Source organism: Poecilia mexicana, unplaced genomic scaffold, assembly GCF_051168715.1.
Source record: "Poecilia mexicana isolate PSO_F unplaced genomic scaffold, ASM5116871v1 scaffold_23, whole genome shotgun sequence".
NCBI lineage: Eukaryota > Metazoa > Chordata > Actinopteri > Cyprinodontiformes > Poeciliidae > Poecilia > Poecilia mexicana.
Genome location: NW_028263392.1, coordinates 12837448 through 12864522, shown reverse-complemented (window position 1 = coordinate 12864522; position 27075 = coordinate 12837448). Strand labels below are relative to the sequence as shown.

Here is a 27075-nt window from a genome sequence, read left to right as displayed (position 1 = left end):
GAAATAGAGGACAAGCTAGCAAAATTTAGCTTAAACTAACCGGAAATACTTTTAAAAATAAATCAACCCTTATTTAAAACACATGACTGGTCTGATAAAATATCTTATGTCGCACAATTTATATTTACCAAAAATAAGAAAACTATTAATAATATACATCATATCTATAATAATCTGCTCTTTATGATCTGATCCAAAAAATTCTAACTATGTTGTTTTTATGTAATTTTATTTTGAAACTAACCGGAAAACGACTACATGTTGAGTTCAACTCTGAATTAAACTGTTGGGAAAAGCACCGTGGCTGAAAACTTCGATAAAAAAAATGGGAAAACTAACTGGCTCACCAACTTTATCCGCGTATCCGCTGGAGAGATAAGGAACAACAGCGATGGACCCTCTTGCTTTCTCCCTGGGTCGATTTTTTCTCTGACAATGCCGAGGGAGGAAAATAAAATCCCGATTTTCTCGGAGTTCCATTGAAAGTAAAATTTTTACTCATGGAGAAAGGAGCGAGAAGAAGTCGGGAGTCATGAGCACAGGTTTGTGTCGAAGCTAACGCTTCCTAGCTTCAGATCAGCTCTGTGGTTATCTTCAGTTAAAACGAATTACGAAAGTTTGCCTCAGTTACTTTAAGTTTTTGCGCTATGAATGAACAGAAAATTACATTTGTAAGACTGTAACCGTCGCTAGCATCCACTGACTCAATTTTTTTTTAATCCTACCCAGAGTTAATTACAGTTTTTCATAATAACAGCTTTCAAAAAGATAGAAAAGCATCGGTTTTGAGCTTAATGTGGGTGCTTTTTAAATAACAGTTATAATCCTTTGTGTTTGTGGTAGCTGGAGGGGGTAAATCCTTTGTCCCAAACATCTGTCCTGCTGTTGATGCAACAAGTCTGACCGATCATGTGCTATTCTAGCGGTATAAACTAGTATCTTCACTTTAGATTGGTGGTTGTTGTTAAATTCAATAGTGCAAAATAAGGCAATATCATCTAAATGAAGCCAGATTCTCAAAAAAAAAAAAAAGAAAAAGTAAATTTAAACTTTTCCTGCTTTATTCTCGCTTTTCCATGTTTTATGAACCAGAATATTACGTTAACATGTGCTGACACATTCGGTTTATTTCTAAAATACAAACTAACATCAAGGCTCAAAACCGCCATCCTTGGATTTAGTTGTTTTATTTGGTAATAAAAGCGTAAAACGAATATTTTTAAACTCGACTTTATAGCCGAATTATGAAGTGAGTCTTTTAATAAAAGAACATGTAAATAAATGCACAAATAATGGAGCGAGTGTGTTTATATTTAAGGGGACATTATGTTTATAGGTTATTGTGAATGGGATTTGGTGATTCTTGCAGCTTGCATGCTTTGCAGAGGTTTTTTTTTTTTTTACTTGTTGGCCTTTTTGGAAACATCCGCTCGATGACTCCACTCCTCATGGTGTCGACTAGCAAGGAGTCAGGAAAGCGGAAAATGTATCCCCACTAGCCGATTTCACAGCTTTTCATTTGTCTGACCAGGGGGATGTTTTGTCCTTTATTTAAACCAGGTTATTTCCCGCTGGGCATCCAGCTCGTCTCCCCACTTCCAGATTTAATTTACAGAATGTGGAAAATTACATAATGATAGTTAAGTTCTACTGAGCCATGACATCCACATGTGGCAGGAAAACTGTTCATGTTTTAGGTGTGCACGGATATAAATCAGCGGTAAATAAAACCTTATCAGTCTTTATCTGATTTTTCAGGCCTTGGAGAAATATTTAAACCACTTTAAGTTTTTCACATTTTGCCATCTTTAGTCAGAATACAAATGCATCATATTTTAAGATTTTTATTTGTAAGAAACTTTTAAAATCATGTTTTTTTTATTTAACTTCATAGTTATTTAGTTATTGTTTGTCTATAACTTAAAATCCCAGGAAAGTAAATTTAAGTTTTAAAATACTTTTGTTTAAATGCAGCTTTATTTACAGTAAAAAAAAAGAGCTTTAACTAAAGCAACTAACAATTATGTTGGAAATTGATTCTCCTGACAATTAATCAATTAATAGGATTAAAAAAATGTCACATTCTGCAGATTTTTCATTTACCTCTTAAGGCTTCCCTATGCAATATTACAAGTACATTAAAAGATGTAAATAAAACAACTCAGTTCTTTTCTTTAATTAAAAAAACATATTTTGTTTTGCCTAAAATGCAATAACAGCATTCCTTCAGTGAGTACTTGATCATTTGTAGCAAATAATTCATCTGCAGCTAAAGAAATACTAACAGCAACATATAAAAAGTTCAGCTCTGTCTTCCTGAGTTATTATCAGTACACTGTACGGCTGATCTGTTTATATTTTGGATTTACCAATTAATAATTGAATAGCAAAAGGTTCTTAAAGGAGATTTATTTAAATAATTTGAACCAGGTGAAGCTAAAATTATGCCAACATAATGAGAAACAAAGGATTAAAATTTTTTTAAATATATTTTATACAGTTTTTGCTTAATTTCTTCTCTGAGTTTGTTGTTTATTTCAGCAAATGGCTTTTTAAAGTTTGTCCAGTTAACGATTAATCAAATACTAAACTAGTTGAGATCCATAATCGATTAGTCACGGTTAATCATTTCGGCCCTACAATAGAAACTATGCTATTATTGGCAAAAAAAAAAAACTCAAGAAAAAGATTCAAATATCAATTTACATAATTTATTTAAGGAATGGCATCTTCTAAAAATTTAATTGGCTCTCGGTTTTTGCCCTCTGACCCCAAGATTTTCCCTTTGACCTCAGCCTAAACTCCTGTTTGCAGCTGTCTTTTCTTACATTTCAGCATGAGGGGGGATGCTTTGATGTACAGGGAGACAAAGTAAAGTTTTGCTTTTTATTTTATATGCAGGTGTAAAGAAGCCTCCATTAGCTCCCAAACCAAAACTCCCCGTTTCAACCAAACCTCCCATCGCCCCGAAGCCATGTCCTCTCTCCCAGCCCTCCCCTTCCGCCACTAAGAGGCCAAAGCCAGCTGTTGCTCCTAAACCATGCCTACCCAGATCCTCGGGCTCCTCATCGCCACCTGTTTCCCCCCCGTCGCTCAAACCAACCGAACCCATCGGTTCGGCTTTAGATGAGAACCTCTTCCACCTCAACTCTAAGAATGGGATTTTATCTGAGACAGAGAGTCATGAGTCGGATTACATCATCTCCACCTGCTCCTGCTCCGCTGGGGAGTGTCACCCTCAGGAAAACGGAGACGCAAATGAATCTGCAGCAGATTTGGACAAAGAGCCGCTGCAGAACGGGGTCACCACTGGCAAAAGCACAGAAGAGGAGGAGGAGACCCACGACTATAAGAGTGAAAGAATTAACAAAAAGCCAAGGGATAAACCTCAGAGACAGAGACATCTTGATAGGGGCTTAGTGAACAGAGAGAGGACTGAGGAGGACTCAGACGTGCCGACTGAGGCCCAAACGGCAGAGCAGACAGCAGCCTGTGATGTTGCAGGCAACATCCTGACGAGCATCCATCCACCGGAGTCTTCTCAAGCAGAAAAAGAGACGTTTCCCATCAGCCCCCTGCCCGATCTACCAGTCCCCGCCGCTCCCAGTAAGCCTCTCCCAGTGCCTCACCCACGGAAGTTCAAAAAGCCGGCTCTGGTGAGGCAGGACGGCGTGGAGGGTCAGGATCAGGCGGTGCCGGTGGAGGAGCAGAAGAATGAGCCTGAGCTGCAGCAAGCAGACGACTCTGAGACCCAGAGAGACTCGTGTTTGGTAGATTTAGAGACGGACGTTCCCGTTCCGCCTCCAAGACAAACCTCCCTCTCTCCAAGGCTGCACAGAGCTGTCCGCTGTTTGCTCAACAAAAACACCTCCCACTCCTTAGACCTGCTGTCCCACCCCGACTCCGAGGGTCACGGTAAGGAGGCTCAGCAGGACAATGAGGAGGAGGAGGAGGACGGGTACGGCGACTTCGAGCGGTACCCGATCTCCCACAGCCTCCCCAAACAGATCAAACTGGGCTGTCACCGGAAAGCCCTGTCTGCCGAGGATCAACAGTCGCCGCGGGCACCGCCGAGGAAACCTCAGAGACACAGCCTGCCAGCCCCACCGCCACCCTCCGTCTGCCCTCCTGCGCCCCCGCATGCCAGCACCCCCATGAGGGATCTGCCGCCTCCTCCTCAGGAAAAAACCACCTGGCGCTTCTCTCGGCCCTCCGTCACCTTCTTCAGCCGTCAGATTCCCACCAGGAGCAGTGTGCCGCCCAAAAGCCGAGCACCGGCACTGGGGGGCAAGCAGAGGGCGCAGTCCTTCTCCGCAGCCGACCTGGCAACCCGGGCCGGCTCATCCCAGAAGAGGAGCCTCTCTTTCCGCAAGCTGCTGGAGCTGCGGCTGAATGTGAAGATGCTGCCAAAGCTGCTGGTCAAAGGGGGGCAGTCCCTGGACTGCACCAGCACGGACAAAAGCCTGGGGAGGCCCAGCAGCTGCATCGAGGACCCCGACATCCACAGGGAGGATGTGGAGTATGAGAACGTGCCGCTGTACGAGGAGATCCCAGAGTATATGAACCTGCCGTTCCACGGAGCGAGGCTGGGCTGGCCGCACGATCCCGACAGAGGCGACGCTAACATCTACGAGGTGCAGGACCCCTTCCACAGATGCAGCGAGCACGAATACGAGAGGTGGGTCCAGACTACAGCACGAGCTCCTGTGTTGCTCTAATGCTTTGTATTTGTTATTTTATAAAATTATCAGGGAGATAAGAGCGGAAAAGGTTTTATTCAGTCAGTTTCAGAACATTAAAAGAAAAAAACCACTTTACAATTAGGTATATGTTGTTTATTTAACTTTTTACCATAAAGAGCTAAATTTTTCAAGATATGATCAACTAAAAAAAAAGACATCATTATTTTGTGTCAGCTGTATTAAATACTGGCCGAATAAACAAAAGATTGAGGTTTTATCACATAAATTTAGATATATTAATGAAACGTAACAAAACAGGAACATCTTAAGATGCTGGATAGAAAAATAAAAGATGAACAAAATAAAATGTGTGAAACACTTGATGAACAATGAGATGTTCGTACAGAAGTACTGTCTGTGGTTGCTCTTGAAGGAATTTTAAACTTAGTGCCATTAATTGAATTAACTCACAACAGACCTCAAAATCAACCTAACTAATGGGCATCATGTTTGTTTAACACCATGTTACAATTTTTCAGCGTTATCTCCTCCGCCTGTCTGACTTTATCCTCGTCTTTGTAGCACTTCAGCAATTTTTGAATTACAAGCTGACGCTGCTACGTCATGCAGCTCGGCTGAATGAACGCTGTTAATGTGATAAGTTAAGGAGCTTGTCTAGTATTTATATTTTAAAACAACTTAAGGAGCTTGTCGAGTGTTATTAAAAAAACCCAAAACAAACAAACAAACAAAAAAAAAAAACAAAACAGAACCACATAAAGTGCATATTGCATCCCACTCTGTTCTGTTTCTCTTTCTGGTATGGCCGCCATTTTTTTTCTCCGTCAATCGCTCTGTTTATACCTCTGCTTAAGGATTACAAGCGGCGCCCTCTGCTGGATGGCGGTCAAACTACAACACTAAAAGACGATCTAACGGACGTTATAAGTTAATCAATTGGAACTAATTTTTATTTAATAAACTAATACCATTAGTCGATCAATTGTTTGGACCCATAATCTGAAGAACAGTACTGGAGTAATTCCGGCTCCTTCAGTGGGAGACCGGCGACAGGTTCACTGGTTGTGACCGAAGCGGTTTGTATTTACTAGAAGACCAATATGTCGGCCTCTGAGTCTGAGTCAGTGGCTTTGAGTTTGAATAGAGCGTTGATGTGCTCTGAGTGGGCCTGTTTTCCTGTGGGTTATTTTCAGTGGCTGGAGCAGGAAATGTTTGAGAATCGCAGAAATCGCCACACGGCTCTCTAAATCAGGGAAAATGTACCTCCAGCAACCACCAGCCTCCTCCGCCGCCTCGTTCTGGCTGCCCTTGCACTACGTTTAACCTCGTTTTAACCTCAACACTCTGTTTTTCCCCCGTCCTGAACAGTATGGTTGGCTGGTTTGTTCTCATGCTGAAAAAAGAGCTAAGGAAAGTTAAATTTCACTTTAAATCATTTTTTATGGAATATTAAGCTGTTTTTTTTCTGCAAGTTTTCTCCACCCCAAAACAAACCTTCCGATTAAAAAAAAATATATTTAACAATATTCTATTTTTATCAATTAATTGAACTGTCATTGAAGATTGAAGTTTTGGAAAATCTGGATTTTTTTTTCCACCAATGTTTACAGTAATATCAGTACGCCCAAGGCCGCCATCTTGTTTCACAAGTTTGTCTTACAGCTTCTATTTGTTTGGGCATGAAGGGTCAGGCTAAGATCTTCTCTTTTTAACAAAAATAAAGTCATAAATTTACGAGAATGCAGTTATAGTAATAAGAGATTAAAGTGAAATTACAGTTTAAACCATATGAGAATAAAGTTATATTACCAGCGAAAAAGTCATAATATTAGGAGAATGAAGTCTTAATTTTATGAAACCTCATGCAAGAACAATATAAGAAATTAAAACAACTTTTTTTCTCCTAATTTTAAAACTGGTATAACTATATTCTGCTAATTTTATGATGACTATGTTCTTGTAATTAAACAAAAATTCTTATATCATGGTCCTAATTCTCCATCATACAGCTCAAAAGGGACGGTTGAAATAAAAGCCAGTTTTTGAAAATAATTTCTGTCATTTGTAATTTTTTTTAGAAATGAAAACAAGAATAAAAACTACTAAATTTGGATCTAGTACAGTGATATTGTGCAGCCCTAATCCAGACTATTATTTATACAAAACAAGCTCAAGAGCATCTATAAAGATAAAAACATCTTAAGACTTCACTTTCTTGAGATGACTGGTTAATTTTGGCTAAACAAGCTTATGAGCTCACCATGGGAGTAGAAATGAAAGTTCAATATCACTTTTATCCTGACAAAACCATCTGTAACGCTTACTGTTTCAAGATAATAAAGCCTTTTCATGACAAATCTTTAGCTGTAAAGATCATTAAAGCTGCAATAGCCTCGAATGGCCCTCGCAGCTCATAATTAAACTGCTAACTCTAGATAAGATTGGAAACTATTTGTTTGTCTGATCAAGGCGCGTTTGATCCCTAAAGAAATTTTATATGGAAAACAACAGACTCCAGATCTCATTTTCTGAAGACAATGTAAATAAGTTTTTTGGGATGTTTGCTGTCAGATGTCATTTTCTGGCTTATTTTCTAACATAAAACCTCTAGTTTCAGTGTCCAGACTTAATTCCTGACTGGTGTTTATCTACCATCTGCAACATTTTCTTTCTGTATAAGTGATGCAGCCAGGATGGCTCCATTGTACATGGGTTTTAAATCAGCCTTGAACACGTCTAAGATGTGCTCTGCTTCTTAATTCAGTCTGGAATGCAGATCTTGGTGTTTGTTAAAGCAGAGACAGAAGCAGCGAGTGAATTCGTGGTGTTTCCCAGGCATCCGAGCCCGTTGAGTTTATGTAAGTAGCCTCGGGCTGTAAACAAGTGGCGCTCTGTGCCTGATCCACAATGCTGGAGAAACCGAATGGAGAGAGGGAACGCGAGGGGTAAAGGAGCTGGGCCGAAAAGGGAGAAATTTGGGTTTTTAGGTAAGAGAAAAACAAAGATCCGGAGAAAAATGCAATAATTTTTGTTTTTTTCCTCTAACAACCAACCTATACCTCAACTGAATTAAATTACTCCTGTTGAGAACTTTCCGGTTAGCATCAGGCGGCTTTATTCTGCAGGCAAGCCAAAGGGAAACATTAGAGGCTCAGACTCATGTTGCTGCTTGTTCTGCTGGCGCAGACGGCCTGTTGAGTCACCCGCGGCAAGATAAGAAGCAGGTTTTAGAAGTACAGCTTTAAACGTCTCAGCTGGCGGAAAATAAAGGATTTATGCCAACAATAATCTGTTAAAAACCTTCAGTCATGTTGATAAATGTCCTAGTTTAAGTATTTTGGTAATAAATTTTCATCAGTATGTATGCCCTGGCTTTTCTATTTCAAACCCAGCTTTAAAGGAGTGATGCAGCCACCTCCGTGCTTTAGAGTTGGAACTAAGATCCAGCTAAAGATTAATAAATTATTCTGACGATTAATCAGTTTTAAAAAATTGGCACATTCCGAGAAAACATTAAAAGATGCTAATTAAAAATTATTCATTTCCTTTTTAAAAAAAAGAAACTAAAAATTTTATTTGTAAATAAAATGCAATAACAGCATTCCTTTTGTGAACACTTTGTTGCAAAAGATGCTTCTCCAACTAAACATCAACAATTTCTTCTTGACTTAACATCAAAGAATGATGGCTAATCTGTTGATTATTTTTTGGATTAATTCATTAATAACTGGACAGTAAAAATTGCTTAATATGTGACTTTTTTAAGGAATTTGAACAAAATGAAGCAAAAAAATATGACGTGATGAATTTTGGGTAGAATATAATTAAAGACAAAGTTGTTTTTATCTTAAATGCAAAATGTTTGGATTTTTCACAATTTTGGCTTAATTACTGCTCTGAGTATGGAGCAAATGACCTTTTTTTAATCTGTATACTCCAGTTAACAATTAATTAATTACTAAATCTGTTAAAGATTATTTCAATAATTCATCACAATTAATCCGGTTAATCATTTCAGCCCTAGTTGGAAGAATTACATTTGGTTAGAAAGCAGTATTTGAGTCTTTATTTAGCAGAAAAAGTCAATAAATTCAGTAAGTACAAACTTAACTTTCATGGGAGGTGTGCATGTCAACAAAGCCCAGTTTAGAGTGATGGTAACTTTGAGGTGCGGCGGTGGAAGTATCATGATTAGGGATTCTTTGCTCTGGCCAATTCACCATTATAGAACCCATCATGAAATCTGAGACTATATGTTAAAACTATTAGAGGTGAAGCAGAGCTGAACCTGCAACATGACAACGACCCAAAACATGCCGAGAATCCCACCAGGACCGTCTGAGAAAGATACTGGTTTAGAGAAACCATCACTGAGACGCTCTGATGTGAGCTGAAGCAGTTTGTACTTCTTAGAAATCCCACATAAGGGCATTTAACTGATAACAAGCTGAACTGTTATCAGTTACATTCCTAGGAGGGATCCGGGTTTTTCAGAAAATGTTTAGAGATGCGCCAATACAATTTTGAAAAAAAAAATTCTACATCGGATATCGGTGTCTGATCTATTCAGCCTAATTCTGTGCTTTGTGCTCTAAATGTAATTTTTTATTATTTATCTTACATTATATTTAGAATTGCTAATTCCTAAGGTTTTAAGTTAATTCAGCGCTATTTTTCTGTATTGGATCGGTATTAGCTGATACTAAACCTCAGATATTGGTATCAATATCAGGATTGAAAAAAGGAACAGTTCATTCCTGGAAATCTAGTTGTAAGAGTTTATTTTTGGAGTTTAGTGGTTAGTTTTATGGCCTTTGAATCCAGCAGTGAAGTAAATATTTTCCTTGGAAAATAAGTCAGACTTCTTAGTGTCAGAGGAAGGTGACTCAGGTTGGGATTTTGATCTTTCCACAAGCTTTCTTGAAATCTTTAATTATCCAGGAAGTCTTTTTCCAAGCACTCACCCGCTCTTCTGCACAGACATACTGTACATGTCTAAATCATTATTTTCATTCACTGACATCCTCTTCCCAAACAGCGACTGGCTGAAGGACGATGTCCACTCTGAGGAGGACGAGATGCACAGTTCAGACGAAGAGGACAACAGCTCCACCTCCAGCAAGGAGCACCTGGACGAGGCAGACAGACAGGTACGCTCATTTCATCCTGTCGAATTTACTCGGTGCAGAGCGATTTAATGACCACCTCAGTCAGAAAGTAATTAAGTACGAAATTAAAACCAACATTTGCTAATACTAGGGCTGTGTAATAATATCAATTTTGCGTTATATATATCAATATTTTCTTTCCTAGAAAAAAATCGATATTCATCCACAAGTATCGTAACATCCAACTGTCACCTTGTTCACTCACTGCTTGCTTCACCAGGAGAGTGATTAGGCTGAGAGTGATTCCTTCAGATGTTAAGTGTCAAGGTTAAAAAGGTATCAAACTATTCTGAGCAGGGTACTTGGTGCACTTTATTTACTTTACAAATGCCTGTAAGCTACAGTTTGTACTGTTTCAATTAAAAGGAACATGTTTTCTCACCACTTCTTTGATTCATTTTGTCCAGCTGTTGACTTTAAGTCTGTGTCCATGTCCAACCAGAGCCAGGTATTGTGTAGTTGGTGCTTTTTATCAATTTTCAGTTAAATTAATTCAATCCAACTCTATAACAGTCACAAAATATCACCAAAATCACTCCGTCCCTCTAAAATCTTTCAGAAAATCGCAAAAGTCTATTGAATTGTATCCTTTGCGGATTATCGCAATATATATCATATCATGAGCAGAATATCGTGTATCGTATCGTGAGATAGCTAATATGGCATGATTTACGACATCCAGAGCGGCTGAGGCCACTTGCACAACACAGAAAAACAAGGAGTCACTAATCTTGGAGGAGGTTCAGTCAGTTGTTTTGTTTTGTAGCAACAACTTGTGGCATTGACTAACGGCAATTATCTATTTTTTTACATAAGATAGGAGGAAACATGAGGGAATAACACCTGGAATCGGCAGTTCTTTTTCACATTTTGGCCACAAATTTGAATGTATATTAATGAATTTTGAGGGAATTGCAAGATGTAAAGACAAACTTTTTGCAAGGGAAAATCCAGACACACCTCTCAGGTGTGAATCTGTTGACAGGACAAACTTTAATTAGCTCTTAACAAATCTGCCCTTTATGAAACGTCTTAAGAAACCCTGTGGAATAATTAGGAAAACAGTGAAACCTGAAAACTACAGGAGTGAAATACTTAATGTTTAGATTTTGATCCAATACCAAGCAAATACAGGGCTTTTTTGCCAAGACCATTTTGAGATGTTTTGTAGGATCTTCTTATACTGTGTAAACACTTCATGTTAACTTGAATTCTTCTTCTGCATTGAAAATATTATTTGCACTCTAAATATTAACTGTGCTAAAATCTTATCTTTTTTTGTGAAGTATTTTTGGTCTAGTTTTTAGTGCAAATATCTTATGACACTTGAAATAAGGCAAAACTAACTTACAAGTAACTTTTCAGCAAGACAAAGGAGCTTATTTTAAGTAAATAATTCCTTAACATTGATGAAAAATTATTGGTTCTGTTGGCAGATTATTTCACTTTTTAATGTTTTTTAATGTTTTTTTCTTTTTTTTAATGTAAGACGTTGGTTTTACTGATATTTTAGCGATTGCAAAGTTCTTATTTAACCAAGTTTTTATCATCTAACACAGAAAAACCCTGTAAATTCTAGACTCTAACAGGTAAAAATAGTGCACAAAAATCTGTGTAGGACGGCAAAGTCCTAGTGCAAAAATTTTGCACTAGGACTTTGCCGTCCCTGGTGCTGCAAGGTTGGAGACCTTGTCCTGTTAGGCGACGGGGCCTGGATAATACCCGTGTTAAACGGACGACAACATGCGCTTAAATTCCGTAACAAAAGTAATTTTTCCAAAATCTCTTTCTTTTTCTTACTGTTTATTCAATGTCACATGCTGTTTTTATTTTGTTTTTAATTATGTAAAGCATCTTGAAATGCCTTGCTGCTGAAATGTGCTATACAAATAAAATTTGATTGATTGATTGATTGACTTATAATATGGAAAGTGTTTTTTTAATAAGAGAAATAATCTAATTCTTATCAATATTAAGAAATTATTTACCTAAAACAAGCCACTTTATCCTGCAGGAAAGTTACTTTTAAATTATTTTTGTCTTATTTCAAGTGTACTAAGATGTTTGGACTAGAAACTAGGGCTGGGCGATGTATTGAGTATAGTCGATGCAGCAGGAATATTTTCAATTTACGATAGTTAAAATGGCTACATCGCAACTATCGAGAATAAATTGTTCAAATATTAAACTTTCGCCGTCAAAATTTACTGCGAGTATGGTTTATCCGATACCCTATGAATGCATCACTAGTCCCTCCCCCCTCCCAACCTGAAATTTTTCTATCAATCAGCTGCGCGGAGTAAACAAACTACATGGTGACAGCGAGAGTTTGAGGCGAGCCGTGAATGAGACGGTAACTGAAGACTAATCAGATGAACTAGTCTAGTTCCGAAGAGAAACAGCGCTGGATCAATAATTTGGCAGTGGTTTGGATTTTATATGGAGGACGTCGAACAAAATGAGGTAATTTGCGAAACATGTTATAAAATTATTGCCACAAAAGGTTGTACCGCAGATTTATCCCCCCCATATTGGGACTCTTCTGCTACATGCCGTTCATAGCCGCGCTGCCGCGGTAGAACTGGTCCGTTAAAGTGAAACCTGGAGACGTAGGTATGATTCATTTAATGCTATGCAATGGGGAAAATAACTCAAAACTACTCATTCTTTTTTTCTCGCTCTTGTGCCGGCTTTACGATACACGTAGACTCGTTGCCATAGCAACTGACAACAACGCAACTTTATTGTTTGAGGATTCGGCACCAAAAACACTCAAACATTACCCCCACATAGAGCAGAACATTCAGTTCGTTACAGATTTCGGTTTTTAGGCTTGATGTGTATTTTGCTTTTATTAATAATTGATCACTGTGGTAGATTAGCTGCTGCTGCTATTAGCCAAGCTAACACAGCGGTGGCTGATGAATTTAAACACCTGCCTTACAGATAATCTGTCAGCTGGTGTGTAGGTCGCCTTTTTTATTTTTAAGTTGAACCAAAACACACCTTATTCCACAGCACATCTATTTAAGTTTGTCAAAGTCAAGCAAACTTACCTACTTACCTCTCCCTCGCTATTTTTTTTCTTTGTTAAAACTTTTTTCTCACCTTATTAGTCATAGCAGTTTATAGCAAAACACGGCATCACTTTTTATATGAGCTTACATTTAAGGCTAGCAGGGAAATGGGGCCGGGAACTTGTGTGGGTGACATCATGCTGCAAGGGGTCTATAGTTTAAAATAAGCTCATTTAAGAATATCGTGTATCATAACAGCAAAAATATATCAGGATATTAGATTTTCCTCATATCTCCCAGCCCTACTAGAAACTAGACCAAAAATAATTGATAAGATTTTATGTTTTTGTAGTGTGAGAAGGTTATGTGCAGCAATTTCAACTTTTTTGTAAGATTAGGTTATAAAAAAAAATCACAATTTTGACCTCAACATTTTGAAAGTAACTTTAGCTCGCAATAACCAAAAGAAACCCTTGCAACATACTGGGGGGGAAATGATCAATGTGACAAACAAAAACAATGAAAAGGAGAACAGATATGTGTGCATTTTTTCCTGAATAAAGTACAAAAAACTATGAAAGAGAGCAAATCAAAACAAAATCTTTTTGGAGGTAGCGTTGAGTTGAATCAGAATCTGAAGCTAAAGTATCGATCCAATACTGATATTACCGATATTCCCACCTCTACTGAACCAACTTCCTTCATCATTAGCTCTTGTTCAACATTTCTAGGTCACAGTGAACATCTCTAATCAGCACTGGAGACTTAGCACTCAGCGCACGCATGCTGCCAAGCATGTTTGCTCCCTGTGACGGCCTTTTAGAAGTGGATGAGTGTGTGTTGAAAGGGGGATGGTGAGCAAACACAGAAGGCGCTGCGGGTTCAGGAATAGCTCCCTCTCTGTGTGAAACAGTTTTTTATTCCCTTCCTTTATGCGTCCTGAATGACCCTCTGCATGATGCTGTCAACACCTGTGTCTGAAGCCCCTCAATGCTCGACAAATACAGCCTCAGATAGGAGCAGGCAGGCAGAGGCCAAGGCCGCCGTCCAAATCGAGTGACGCAGCGACCGCCCCGTCACCATCCAGCAGCAGAAAGAAAGAGAGAGAGAGGAGGCCGTTATTTTTTGGTTTTAAACACCCAGAGATGATCATGGTGATCTGCAGTGAGTCTGTGAGTAAACGCTGTGTGGTTTTGACCTTTTCTGAGCGATCATCTTACTGTTTGTCGCTTTTCAGCAGGAGGATGACATGAAGAGGAAGAAGGTGGTGCACATTGCCCAGGAAATCATGAGCTCAGAGAAAGTGTGAGTGTTTCGTCGATGCAGGACTTGCAGCTTGTGTCTGAAAGTGTGCTAAAATAATTTATTTCCACTTTTTTTCCAGGTTTGTGGACGTCCTAAAGCTTCTACACATAGTAAGTGTTGCTTTTATTCATTTCCTTGAGCAGCCAGAGAACAAACAGCAGCGTCTGTGATTACTGTTTGAGTGGCGATCAAAGTGTTTTCTCTTGATGTGGGCTGTGTTTGAGGGTTTTACTGGTTTCACTGGGGCAGTGGTAGGCAGGTGAATACCAAACCACAATGAGGAAAGAGATGCTTTGAACTTTTCTTTTACTGGAAACTCAGTAAAGGGTGTGTGTTTGTTTGAATGAAAGAAAACCAATAAAGAGACGATTAATATCCCATAAGATGGGTGGATGTTGGTGTTTGCATTAGCATCTATTGTTAGCTTAAGGTATGGGTGATGAATTGAAGGAAAACATTTGCAGTTTTGTTTGTTTTTGTCAAGTTTAATCATTAAAGAGCTGCTTCACTTCAAGACAGATTTGCATTGATTTGTTGTGAATCTTTAGGGCAAGACATTTTTTCTGGAGCACAGAAAAAGATTCTTTATTAATGTCAGACAGGGTTTCCCCCAGTGTGTTATAAGCCTGGCGGGCCACCAGGCTTTACTTGTGCCCCACCAGGCTTAGTATTGCTTATATACGTAGTTTTTATTTAGATGTTTGCATTTTTTAATACTTTATAGTTGGTGTTCAGATATTAATCTTCCAATAACACTATTATCAAGTGATACTTTCAAATTTCCTGTCAACTTTAAACATTTTCTAACTCAAAAACACAACGGGCCGCTGACTGCCCCAGCGCCCAACCACCAGGCTTAACAAGTTTTCAGGGGGAAACCTTGTTAGATGTTATTTGGTAGCCCTTTGAGGTTTTGAGGAAACTAAATTCTTTCTTGAGGATTTGTTTGTTTGTTTTTCCAGTTTGTAATTTGTACAAGCTTGTTTAAATTAGAATATGACCAAGTTTAAACAGAGAAATTATTGTTATTTAGATCTATGTGCTGCTTTCCATCACTCTAATTACTTTATTTTCCTTGAACAAATATAGTTATTGGTAAAAGATGAAAATTTTGACATTTTTCCCTCTAAATAACTGCGGTCAATCCTTAGTAATAATTCAGTGTCTTCATTAATTTATGGCGTACCTCAGGAATGAGTTGTTGGCTTCCTTCTGTTTTCTATTTACATTTGGGTTGCACAAAACTATTTCCATGATATCACTTTCTAAAAATGCTTTCCTCTCACCAATGCTACAATTACTCTTTGACATTTAGCATTTTGGGCACCATCATTTGTGTGAAGCAGACTCTGTCCAGCTGGGCTAATACTACATTAGAATGGAAAATGCAATTTAATAACACTTAGAATATATTAGCTAATGATTATTATTCTCCAAGCTGTCCTTTGATACCAATATTGCACATATTTCTGTTTGAGTGCCAATATAGTCACGATATTTTGTTTAGCCCTAATTTACATTTTTCTTCTTATTGGTAATAGTAGTGAATAATACATTTCTTTGCAGATGACTTTTAACTACACGTCTATAACGCCTACTGATCCCAGCAGCCTTGGTTTGTTAAATAATGATGTTTTTATCTCAGTGAGAAGGGACTGAATGCAGGATTATCCATGTACTGACCTCTCATCCAGTGTTTAGATTCATGCTGCAACATTAGTTTATTTATAGGGATCATTGACCAACTGACTATAGGATGTTTGGTTTACAAAAGAGCATGCAGAAAATGTCCCCACTGCACCCATAAATCTGTTTGCTAACCCTTCTGAGTATACATAGTATCACTTGAAATTATACAATACTTAAATAAAATATTAATTTTATTGAGATTTTAAGACTTTAAGGTGAAGTGGAGAGTTTAATTTACTTATTCTGCATCAAACCAATAAATTTTTTTAATGGGGATATTAAAGGTGACCATTATGCTTCCTTAAACAGGTTAAATAGAACAATGGGCTAATTAAAACATGTTTGTTAAATCACTAAATCATTCTTAGAAAATGAAATTTTATTCTGCTCAGTTCTTCCTACTTTGCCCCCCTTTCAGAATGAGCTGTTGTAGGGCCTCTGTCACTTTAAATCCAAATAAGCTGCTGCTGGCCACGCCCCCAAACTCAGCATTTACACTCGTATGTGTAGATGAGCAATCATACAACTGTACATCTTTGAAAAGCAGAAGTGGAGCCTCCTGCACAGCCAACAAAAATGCAGCAAGCAGTTTCTGGGTGGGAAAAATCAGCTGACTAAACATGCTGGAACTCTGCTTGGGTTGCTAGGTAACATGTTGGGCTAGGCTGGGGTTGCTAGGTAACGGGGCAAAACCTTCGGGAGGTTTTCCAAACACCAAAAATATTAACTTATTGCCAAAAAACAACTGAGTGTTTTCTTTTTAAGCACTTTAGCTGTGTTTAGAAACAAATGGAAGTACAAAAACGTGCAGAATATAAATTTTGCATAACAGATCCCCTTTAATATATGCAATTTGGCTTGAGAATCACCCAAACACAAGAATTATATCAGCTGAGCAATAAAGCAAAAGGTAAAGATAAAAGTGAGCCTCTGTTCATTTAAGGACACAGACAGAAGTAAAATAAGCTAACACATCTCCTAGCAATGTGGCTGGAGAGTCCACCTGTCTGGTAGCTTTAGTAAAACCGCAGCACGATTAGTAGAAAACTCTCCAGGGGGAAGGACTAGCGGTGTCCAAGAAAAGAGGTCAGATCACATTCTTCTGGCTCTGCAGCAGCTGCTTCCTCCGGCTACAAGCCGTGACCTCCACACACGCATACCTGTCATAATTCTCTGTGCTACGTGCTTATGTTTCCGAATCTGCTAGACCCTGTTTTGATTTGGGTTTGTTTACTTTGTGAGCTGGCAGGCTCAGTAGAGCGGACGTCGGGTTCGTGCTCGGGTTCCCTTCCCTTCCTTCCAGGTGCATGTGTGCATCGGTTCGCCGGGCAAACTCAAAACGCGGACTTGACTGAGCCATAAAATGTGTGAGGGAGGTGGGGGGGCGTTTATGTTCCTGTTCAGCTGCAGCACAAGTCCTGGGTGTGTTAATGTCTCTGATTTGACCCGGTCTGTCTCTTCAGGACTTTCGGGATGCTGTTGCTAAGGCAACGCGTCAGAACGGGAAGCCGGTGGTGGACGAGCGGATCCTGAGTCAGATTCTGTACTATCTGCCGCAGCTGTACCAGCTGAACAAAGACCTGCTGCGAGAGCTGGAGGACAGGGTGGCACACTGGTGCGCTTCCACTCTGAACACTCAAATTACACTGGGATTTAGCAGTAAATCCCAGTTAACAGACAGAAAGTTGGATTTTAGTGAGAGAGCAGCTCCTAAAAAACATTTTTGACCCTTTATAAGTTTATTTTTGCATTCATTTGAAGTCAGTTTTTAGTATTCACCATTTTTGGTAGCAACTAGTTACATTTACTGGAGTAACATTTTGAAAAAAAAATTTACCTTAGTAACTTTATTATGAAGTATTGCTACTCTTGAGTAAATTTCTGGATATTTTACCTAGTTTGAGTAACTTCACTGAACAAGAACAAGCTTTTTTAACCAAATTGATCAGACACACCTGCAGTTTTTGTGAAAGTTTCATAAGATTTAAGTCCTGTAGTTAATCCATACATGCAAAATTACAACTACTGCCTTCTAACTATATTAAATTAATCAGTTAAGTTGTAGCTAGTCACATGTACTTAATTGCATTTTTTTTAAATCCCTCGTACTTTTAGGAGTATTTTCACAATGCTTTACTTTTGCTGTAGTAAGAGTAGTGAGCGTTCTTGATTCTCTACCCACACCAGAACAGACACACACCTGCCATTTAAATTTTCGTTAGTTTTATACATTTTATTTTGAAAGAAATTGATTTGGAAATATGTTTCTCTTTCCTTATCTTGTAATTTTGCTATTTATATAAATTATTTAAATGTAAGTCTTTAAAATACCAAAATTTACACAAAACTTTATATTTTTATCCATGTGATGATGTAGTTTTTAAATATTAAATGACTTATGTTTTGATTATTTACTCAGTACTTGAGTAGACTTTTTACCAAATAATTTTTTACTCTTACTTGAATAATTTCTTGGATTGCTACTTTCTACTTTTACTTGAGTACAATTTTTGAGGACTCTACCCACCTCTGATATGCACAAAACGTTTTTTACATCACTGTTTACTATTTTCTGCATATTTTAGTTTAGTATACATTAGATACATGCAGAATCAGTGTTATTATCGGAAAGTGAAACTAGCTTTCACCCGTTTGATTCATTACAACCTCTTTGTGTTTCTTAACAGGAGCGACCACCAGAGACTGTCGGACATTTTTGTCCAGAAAGGTCCCTATCTGAAGATGTATTCCACCTACATCCGCCAGTTTGACAACAATGTAGCTCTGCTGGATGAGCAGTGCAGGAAGAACCCTGCATTCGCAGCTGTTGTCCGGGAATTTGAGGTAGATTTGGGCTCTTATTTCACGTCTTTTCTCTTTGGATTGCAGTGGTATAATCTCTTCTAAGGATTTTACCTTTAGCTGTAGGGTTAGGAAAGCCAGATTACACAGAAATGGTTAACCAGAAAAAAGCAGCTTTCCTCAATTCCCATTTCAGTCCCTGCAGAGTTGCACATCTTCACTGCGTTGTGACTTGAGGTGGTTGAAGCTACTGCTAACTAGCTAGCTAGCTAGGTAGGTTTTTTTTCATCTATTGTGTCAATGCAAATTTATCGCCACTTTGCTGGGTGAAGCTTGTACATTTATGTAGAACTAACCTAGATATTATCAGGAGAAGACGAATGGACTTCTTCTTCTTTTTGTTTTTTATTGGTGGTTTACAAGAAGAGTTTAGTAAGCTTTACCGCCACCTGCTGGCACGGAGTGTGGCTCAAGATGTCTATTTTTTTATACACGTAGTATTATTATATTTTTTAATCAACTTTTTTCTAAAAGTATTGAATATTTTACTTAGTGATTTTCCCTGTAATATATTAAATAAGTTAAAAGGTTTTTGATTGTTTTTATTCCTCCAACATTAACCTTCTTTCTATCTCATATATTAGACATACTGTAATTTCATGTTGTATTGTTTCAAATTCTCTACAGTATTGATGTTATTGATCTTTTTCTGGAATATCCTTCCACCTTTATGCTACAAACTTGTAAAATGCCATAGAAGATGAATTTTCCTTTTGGAAAAATGTTTTTTTTTAATTTTATTTTACAAAGTAAGCAGCAGAATTGCTCCAAAGCTAAGTTGGTTAACATTTTTTAATATATATTTTCCTGTGTGAGATCATGCTGCAGCAATAAAAGATGAATTCATTTTAAGGCCTAGTTAATAGTTAAAGGTCCTGCCTCTGGCTTCCAGTGCAAATATAGTGTCTGGTGCTGTTGCTACATCCACAGCAACACAAGTTTAAATAATTTGTAAGGTTTGTTGTGTTTGTGTTGACGACTGAAGCCTTGAATTGCTCTGCGTTTTTTGTTTTATTTTTTGTCTCAGATGAGTCCGCGATGCGCCAGCCTGGCTCTGAAACATTATCTTCTGAAACCAGTGCAGAGGATCCCTCAGTACCAGCTGCTGCTCACAGGTACAGACCCCTCTCCATCCTCTCCCTCTGAACACTTTAGGTCACCAGTTTATTAGATCATGGCAACGCTTTATTGGCAGCACGAGAATGAAGCTTGCAGTGAAACCAGCATTTATGGTCCTGGCTGCAGCAGTGGATATTTCTGTGGCATATTGCCACCTTGTGGACATTTGCAAAAATCTATCCTGCAACAATCTGGACGAGGGATATCTTGAGATTGAAACATGCAAATGCTTTTTATTTAAACTCTTGTAACATTCTTGAATAGGGACAAGATAAATTGCTTAGTTTAGCTTTATTGTCAGTGGCAAAAAAAATTCTACCATAGGACCAAGAACAAAATTCAGATAACTAAGATATTTAGTACTTTTATGGTATAGAGAAGTTTAGCCATCTCAAAATCAACTATATTTAATTATTTGACTAAAAGACTTAAAAAAGAGGAAGAGGAAATGATTACCAAGGTTTAAACCAAGATAAAAATATTGTTTAAAATGGAATAAAACGTAAAAATTTAAAATTAAATAAACAAACTTGTCTAAAAAGTTCACAAAATGATAAAAATAAATGAATAATATAGGACAAAGTTAGACTAAATACATGTTTCATTCATTGAGATCTACTTGTAAAGTGCTCTATAAAAATTATATACAACAGAGAAAAAAAATAAAAAGTGATTAAGTCCATATTTAGGTAAATATAATTTTTTGAGTCTTTCACTTAAAGAGAAGAATTTGATAACATAAATTATGACAGAATAAAAAATGACTCTTTAGTAAAAATAATTTAACAAAAAACGAACAAAGTAAGTAAATAACTGAACTTTAACCTCAGAGTTTTGCTGTAAAATAATCTGTATTCAAACCTGTTTTTACTCTTGCAGATTATCTGAAGAACCTCCCTGAAGACTCTGAGGACTATAAAGACACACAAAGTGAGATGAAAATCTGTGTTCACCTCTAGCATTGAGACTGAAAACACGCCTTTCACTGATGTTTTATATTTCCTCTCCATGCAGCCGCGCTCAGCGTCGTGAAGGAAGTAGCCAATCATGCGAATGACATCATGAAACAAGGGGTGAGACTTTTATTCCCACTAAACGCCGTCTGTTTAGCAGCATCACGCCTCGTCTCTTCTCTGTGCTGCAGGATAATTTTCAGAAGCTGATGCAGATTCAGTACAGCCTCAACGGCCAGCATGAGATCGTCCAGCCAGGCAGGGTAGGTCCAGAACCCAAACAGTCCTGGAGAACCTGTCACAGGTTCAGGCTGAAGCCAAACAACACATGAACATGTCCTCCGTGTCCAGGTGTTCCTGAAGGAGGGGACGCTCATGAAGCTGTCCAGGAAAGTCATGCAGCCGAGAATGTTTTTTCTGGTGAGCAACGAGATTTCTGCTGCAGCATTCTGTAATCTAAATGGTTAAAGCATCAAGTCATTCATTAAGTTTGACTCGGGATTTTTGTATCAAGTTTTTGAAAGCAAAATCAAACTTTTTATAATCTGGAAAGTGCTACTTACATTTACAGCCAGGTATTTTCATACACCTAAAAAAAACACATACACATTTTTTTCTCACTGCCTGAAGTTAAGTCAGATTAAATTTATCTTGTTTTAGATTAATTAGAATTAGTAAAATTAATCTAATCTGCTAAATGCAAGAAAACGTAGTGAGAACATTTTTAAGACATTATTTTGTGACTTTTGTGTATATTTTAACAGAAAGGTCATTTACTTTAACACAATTTCTTTTGATTGTTTCAATGTATTGAATATTTATTATTCCTAATTTCTCAATGACTTATTTCTGGAATAAAGATCGTCTTATGTTTTTTACATACTTTTAGTTTATTTATATTGTTTTTAATCTCCAAAGTGTACTGCTGGAAAAGTTTGAAAAATTACCTAGAAAATGTGTAAAAAGAGTTTGAATTTTACCTTTGGAAAAGGAACTAATAGATAAAATATTGATTTATTTCTATTTTTGACACATTTCTATTAATGACACATTTGTGACCTGTTTAGATTGAAAACAGTTGAAGACGCATCCTTAAAAAAGAGGTTATGTGTCATATTGGGTTTATTTTTTTAACATAACTTATTTCTGAATTGTTTCTTTTAATTTTCCAGTTTAATGATGCACTCATGTACACCACTCCGGTCCAGTCTGCCCAGTATAAACTCAACAGTGTTCTGTCGCTGGCCGGAATGAAGGTTTGAGAGACAGTTATGATTATAGTTTTTGATTATTTTTCTGTTTTTTAATGGCAAACATTATTCTCATCTGTTTATAAACCCAAAGGCTGGTTAGTTATGGCCATTGTAAGTCAACAAAATCTCGACATCTTTGCTGATTTTTATTTTTATTTTTTCTGCGTTTCCAGGTCAGCAAGCCGAGCCAGGAGGCCTATCAGAACGAGCTGAACATCGAAAGCATTGAGCGCTCCTTCATCCTGTCTGCCAGGTCGGCGCTCAGCCTCAGAGCGACGTTGCCACCGCCGAGCGTCCGCTGTGACTCTGAGCTCTGATGCGCTTTGTGTTTGCAGCTCCGCTAAAGAGAGAGACGAGTGGCTGGAGGCCATCGGGAACGCCATCGAAGATTACACGAAGAAGAAAATAACCTTCATATCCAGCCGCAGTCAGGAAGAGGTGACAATAAATCTGTGTGGGCATCTCAGGAAACGTTGATATATGACGGCTGTGTGTTATTTCAAGTGCACTAAGATATTTGCATTAGAAACTAGGCTGAAAATACTTGGTAGTATTTTGTGTTTTTGCAGTGGGTGTTCAAAGTGGGGCCATTTGTGGCCCCTAGATTGATTTTTTTTGTGGCCCTCCTAACCACAATTCAAGAACCAATTAGAGCAAAACTTCAACTTTTAAATTAAAACCTACTTACAGAAATGTTAGCTGCAACACAAAGTAATCATCTTTTCCAAGCTTTCAGGGTTGCCATGGTAACTAGGACCACACCTACTCATTGACTGATGCTCTAAAATACACCTTGTTGCATCTAAATATGATTTTAATTGCTGCATTAAAACTTGGCTGAACATTGAAAGTGTTTTCAAGTGAAAACTGACCTAAGATCCTAATTTTACTCCTGTGAACAAATAAAAATATTTATTTCCGTTTCTTCAATCAAGCCCAAAATAATAAACAAAGGGGATGCCTTTTCATTTAACAAGGAAAAAACATTTAAAGGTGTTGAATCTACTGTCCCATTGCACAAAAATTATTTATTATTTGCTTAATTAGAATAGTTCATGATTAGTTTAATGTTGAGATGTTGAGTAGGTACTTTTTGGGTGATTTTATTTTATTTATTTTTTTTAATGATATTTCACTGAGAATTTAAGTGAAAAGTTTAGTGGAAGAAAAAAGTATGGCTAAAAAAAAGTGCACCAGCAACAGGTGCCAAAAAATGAGCTTTTTTTATACTGGTTTATCTTTGTAATATTTGCTCAGTGTCTGTCCATGCAGGCAGAATGTGTCGTCGACAGCGGCGCCCCGTTAGGCTCAAAAGCTCCAATCTGGATCCCAGACCTGAGAGCCACCATGTGCATGATCTGCACCTGCGAGTTCACTCTCACCTGGAGGAGGCATCACTGCCGGGCCTGTGGAAAGGTCTGCGCCACATTTAGGATCAACCTTTTAACGTAGCAGCCAAGCCCTAATGTTCACTTCCTTATCTCTCCACCAGGTGGTGTGTCAGGCCTGCTCCACCAATAAGTACTATCTGGAGTACTTGAAGAACCAACCGGCTCGCGTGTGTGACCACTGCTTCGCCAAGCTTCAGGAAAACAGTGAGTTTTTCCACAACAATCAGCAACTAGAGGGGGTTTATTATGTGGTTATGCACAGTAGATGCATGCAGTCAATAAGTTACCTTCATATGACATCTTTATGATGCCATATAAATTAAAATAGAGATGAAAATAGTGGTCAAAATGTCAAATTTGGACTATAAAATAGATTGTTCACATTATTAGCTACTATTAAGCGTACAGAAGAGGATTAGAGCCGCTTCCAAAAATAAAGAATTCTGCGTTTTTTTTCTCAGAATTCAGACTTTTTTTCTCAGAATCAGAAGTTGTTTATGCTCCATCTAGCAAAAAAAAATTTAATTCTGAGAAAGTAAAAAAAATAAATACATAAGTATAAATCTAAAAATTAAATCTAAAGTTTTTAAAGATTAATAATTAACTTTATCATCTAATGTAATCCATTTTAGGCGACCGCTGTGCTTCATCATCAACATCTCCCATTAAATCTGGAGCGTTTTCCTTCACTAGAAAACAGAAGAAGATTCCAGCTGCACTAAAGGAGGTACAACACCTAAACAAACGTAGCGTGTTCTCTGTCGGTGTATTCAATGCCCTAGCGTCTGACTTATCTCCATGGCAACCAGGTGTCCGCCAACACAGAAAACTCCTCCATGAGCGGCTACTTGCACCGATCCAAAGGCAACAAGAAGCAGTGGAAGAGGCTGTGGTTCGTCATAAAGAACAAAGTTCTGTACACCTACGCTGCTAGCGAGGTAACCCGCTGGTGTTCTCCCGGCCGTGGCTCGGCTCGGCTCGGCTCCCTCTAAACTGGTCCCGGTGTGTTTTGGTGCAGGACGTGGCGGCGCTGGAGAGCCAACCGCTGCTGGGATTCTTCCTGAGGGAGGAGAAGAACGGGCCGGCTCAGAAGCTGCAGTTCAAGCTGTATCACAAAAACACGCTGTTCTACATCTTCAAGGCTGACGACATTCCCACAGCGCAGAGGTGCCCAAATAAACACAGCCGTCCGTCAGACACAGATTCAAAGAAAGTGTCAGTCAATTTAAAACTAGTCTTTTTGTGTTTTCACGTCTAGATGGATCGAAGCCTTCCAAGAGGCGATGATTCTGGAGCAGTAGATACTCGGATCCATCCGGACGGATTACAAACCGCACACGGAAACATTTCAAACAAACAGCCGGCCTCTGACGCTCGGCCGTGCGGACTCGGGTCGGGTTTGGAGCGAGTCGCGGCTGCAGGTCAACAGTCAAGTCCAGAAGCACGTGTGAGGAAGTTTAACCAAAGTGTGCGGAGAAATCTTCAGAAGTCTAAAGTCTGGGAATGAATTTCAAAATGCTTTCAGATGAAGGAATCACGACAAGCACTCACTGACAAAAACACAGCTGAGCACCCAGATGGATATTAGGTTAAAGCAGGCGGTGCAAGGGTGAAAGGTCATCCAACTGAGACTAACTGGACACAAAATAGGAAACGGTCAGGAACAGCAAAGGCAGCTAAAATGACAAAAATATATTTAAAAATAGAAAAAGTAAAATATCAAAGATCGCCTTTAACAGTGGTCTGCAGCCTGCGGCAGAATGGCTCTTCATAACTCTGGTTGAAAAAGGAACCAGTTCCTGTTTTCAAATGTTTTTATTTCTGTGTAATGTATGTTTTACCAGAATAAAAACACACTGAGATTAAAAACCTCTTTTTAAAGGGAGTCCTGGCCAAGAAGCAGCAACAAACGCAACGCAAAATGTTCCACAGAAAAAGGAAATGTTAGGCTATTGGAAAAATATAATAATAAATGCAGGTTTTCAATTGTTTTTTAAAGTTTACCTGTAATGTTTGCACTGAATTTTTACAAAGGATGACACTAAAAGTACCACAAATATGTTTTATTTCTGTTTTCCTGAATCAATGTGCTTTTAAAAAATATATCCATCCTCTTTTATATTTAGATTTTTTAATCTTAAAATCGAAATAAAATGCTGGTTTTTTTGTTAGTGTTTTTTTTTTTTTTTTTTTTAAGAAATTTCCTAAAAACTCCAAAATGTTATTCCTTTATTAAAAAGTAACATTTGCAGCTTTAAACAAGTTGTATTTATCTGTCAGGAGAGCAAAATAGTTGTGAAGGTTTTTGAAGAATTTGAAGAAAACGGAAAGAGAAGTAATTTTTTTTTCTCTAAAAAAATTAGAACATAATGGAAAAGCTAATTTATTTTAGTGGTTTTATTCAAAGAGTGAATCTTAATTACACACCGAGAAATAACGTTTCAGAGTTATTTCTGGTCATTTTATGGATGACACTCCATTGGAAATAATGTCCAAATACACATCTGGGTGCTAAGCTGTTGTTTTTCAATCTGCAGGTTGTGACATTTTGATCCCCCGTTTGCTGCAGAGTAGTTACATGAAGCAATTTTACCTGGATAATGCATGCAGATTTTAAGGAACAAGTTGGGATTTTGCTGTTAAACTCCAGTTTTAACACAAAACGTCTATGTTCATCTTAGTGCCTAAGAGTTTAACATAAACAGAAATGTTTAATAATCCTGGATAAAACTGGAAATGTCACATTTTTTATGGAGATATTTTTGTTGTTTCTCCTGTTTAGCCAAACCAGAATGTTTAAAAGTTTTTGTGTATAAAGACATAAACAAGCAATGCTGACCTTTTTCTTCTGTTTTGTTTTTAAGGCCGAGAGCTAATATTTATAAACTAGGAACATTTATTGTCTGAAAAGCGCAGGCAGCCACTTATTTTCAGATTCAGAGTTTTTTAGAAGAGGATCAAAATCCTTTTTTTCCTCTTTTTTCTATCCTATTTTTGCACGTAAACACTGTGGGAAGAATGCGTGAACTATGTTTCTTTTAAATGAATGCTCAGACACAAAGACTTTAAGAAGTGAATATTTCATTTTACATACAGTGTGGCTCCCCCCCTTTTTTTAAATAATAAAAAGAAACGTATTGTTTTTCAGACTTATTTGACATCCATTTTTTATGTTTGCTTTATGTCTTGCTAGGTCACCCATCAGTTCGTAGTTTAAAAACAACAATTCATCACTTTTTATAACAGATTTCTGATGACAAATGTGTTGAAAAATCCCTACATCTTCTTTTCATTTTGTTAAATGTGTCTTTAGTTCTGTTTGGTTTGTGTCAAGTCAATAAAATTTAGTTGTTTACTTAAAAGATAAATAAATCTGCTGCAGCCTGTTGTGAGAATCAAGTTCTGAAGCGTTCCTCTGTGACTGTACTTTAACATTTTGTAAACAGTTTGTCTCTTATGAGCAGCATTTCTAAACTGTCAGGCAACAGTTTTTAATAAATGTGTATAAATATATTGATTGTACTTGTTTTAATTTGTGGCTTTGTTAGGTAACAGGATGATGGGTGTCAATCTGAGGTAAGTAGTGACCATTATTGAAACTAGGACTGCAGACAG

The 27075-nt window shown here is 37.8% G+C and overlaps 1 protein-coding gene across 2 annotated transcripts; it reads left to right on the top strand.

The window, feature by feature from the left end:
* The first annotated feature begins 292 nt into the window (after positions 1 to 292).
* LOC106926127 (FYVE, RhoGEF and PH domain-containing protein 6-like) lies at positions 293 to 26973 on the top strand. 2 transcript variants are annotated; one of them, XM_015000804.2, is made up of 21 exons: positions 293 to 542; positions 2902 to 4678; positions 9742 to 9853; positions 14126 to 14193; positions 14273 to 14303; positions 17346 to 17497; positions 18570 to 18726; positions 19772 to 19859; positions 20743 to 20793; positions 20878 to 20936; positions 21008 to 21079; positions 21168 to 21236; positions 21989 to 22072; positions 22243 to 22322; positions 22405 to 22507; positions 23327 to 23485; positions 23562 to 23664; positions 24093 to 24187; positions 24270 to 24398; positions 24479 to 24627; positions 24719 to 26973. In XM_015000804.2, exons 1-21 carry the CDS (start codon positions 533 to 535, stop codon positions 24759 to 24761), a joined length of 3591 nt encoding a protein of 1196 aa, XP_014856290.2. In that variant the 5' UTR covers positions 293 to 532; the 3' UTR covers positions 24762 to 26973. The 2 variants fall into 2 exon arrangements, with proteins under 2 accessions (XP_014856290.2, XP_014856292.2); XM_015000806.2 differs by having other exon boundaries at positions 294 to 542; positions 23342 to 23485.
* The last annotated feature ends 102 nt before the right edge of the window (positions 26974 to 27075 follow it).

Excerpts from the sequence above, each read along its gene's own strand:
- LOC106926127 (XM_015000804.2), top strand. Across the intron at positions 17,498-18,569 it reads GAGGACAGGGTGGCACACTG|GAGCGACCACCAGAGACTGT; the intron begins GTGCGCTTCCAC and ends GTTTCTTAACAG. Across the intron at positions 22,073-22,242 it reads TGTCGCTGGCCGGAATGAAG|GTCAGCAAGCCGAGCCAGGA; the intron begins GTTTGAGAGACA and ends CTGCGTTTCCAG.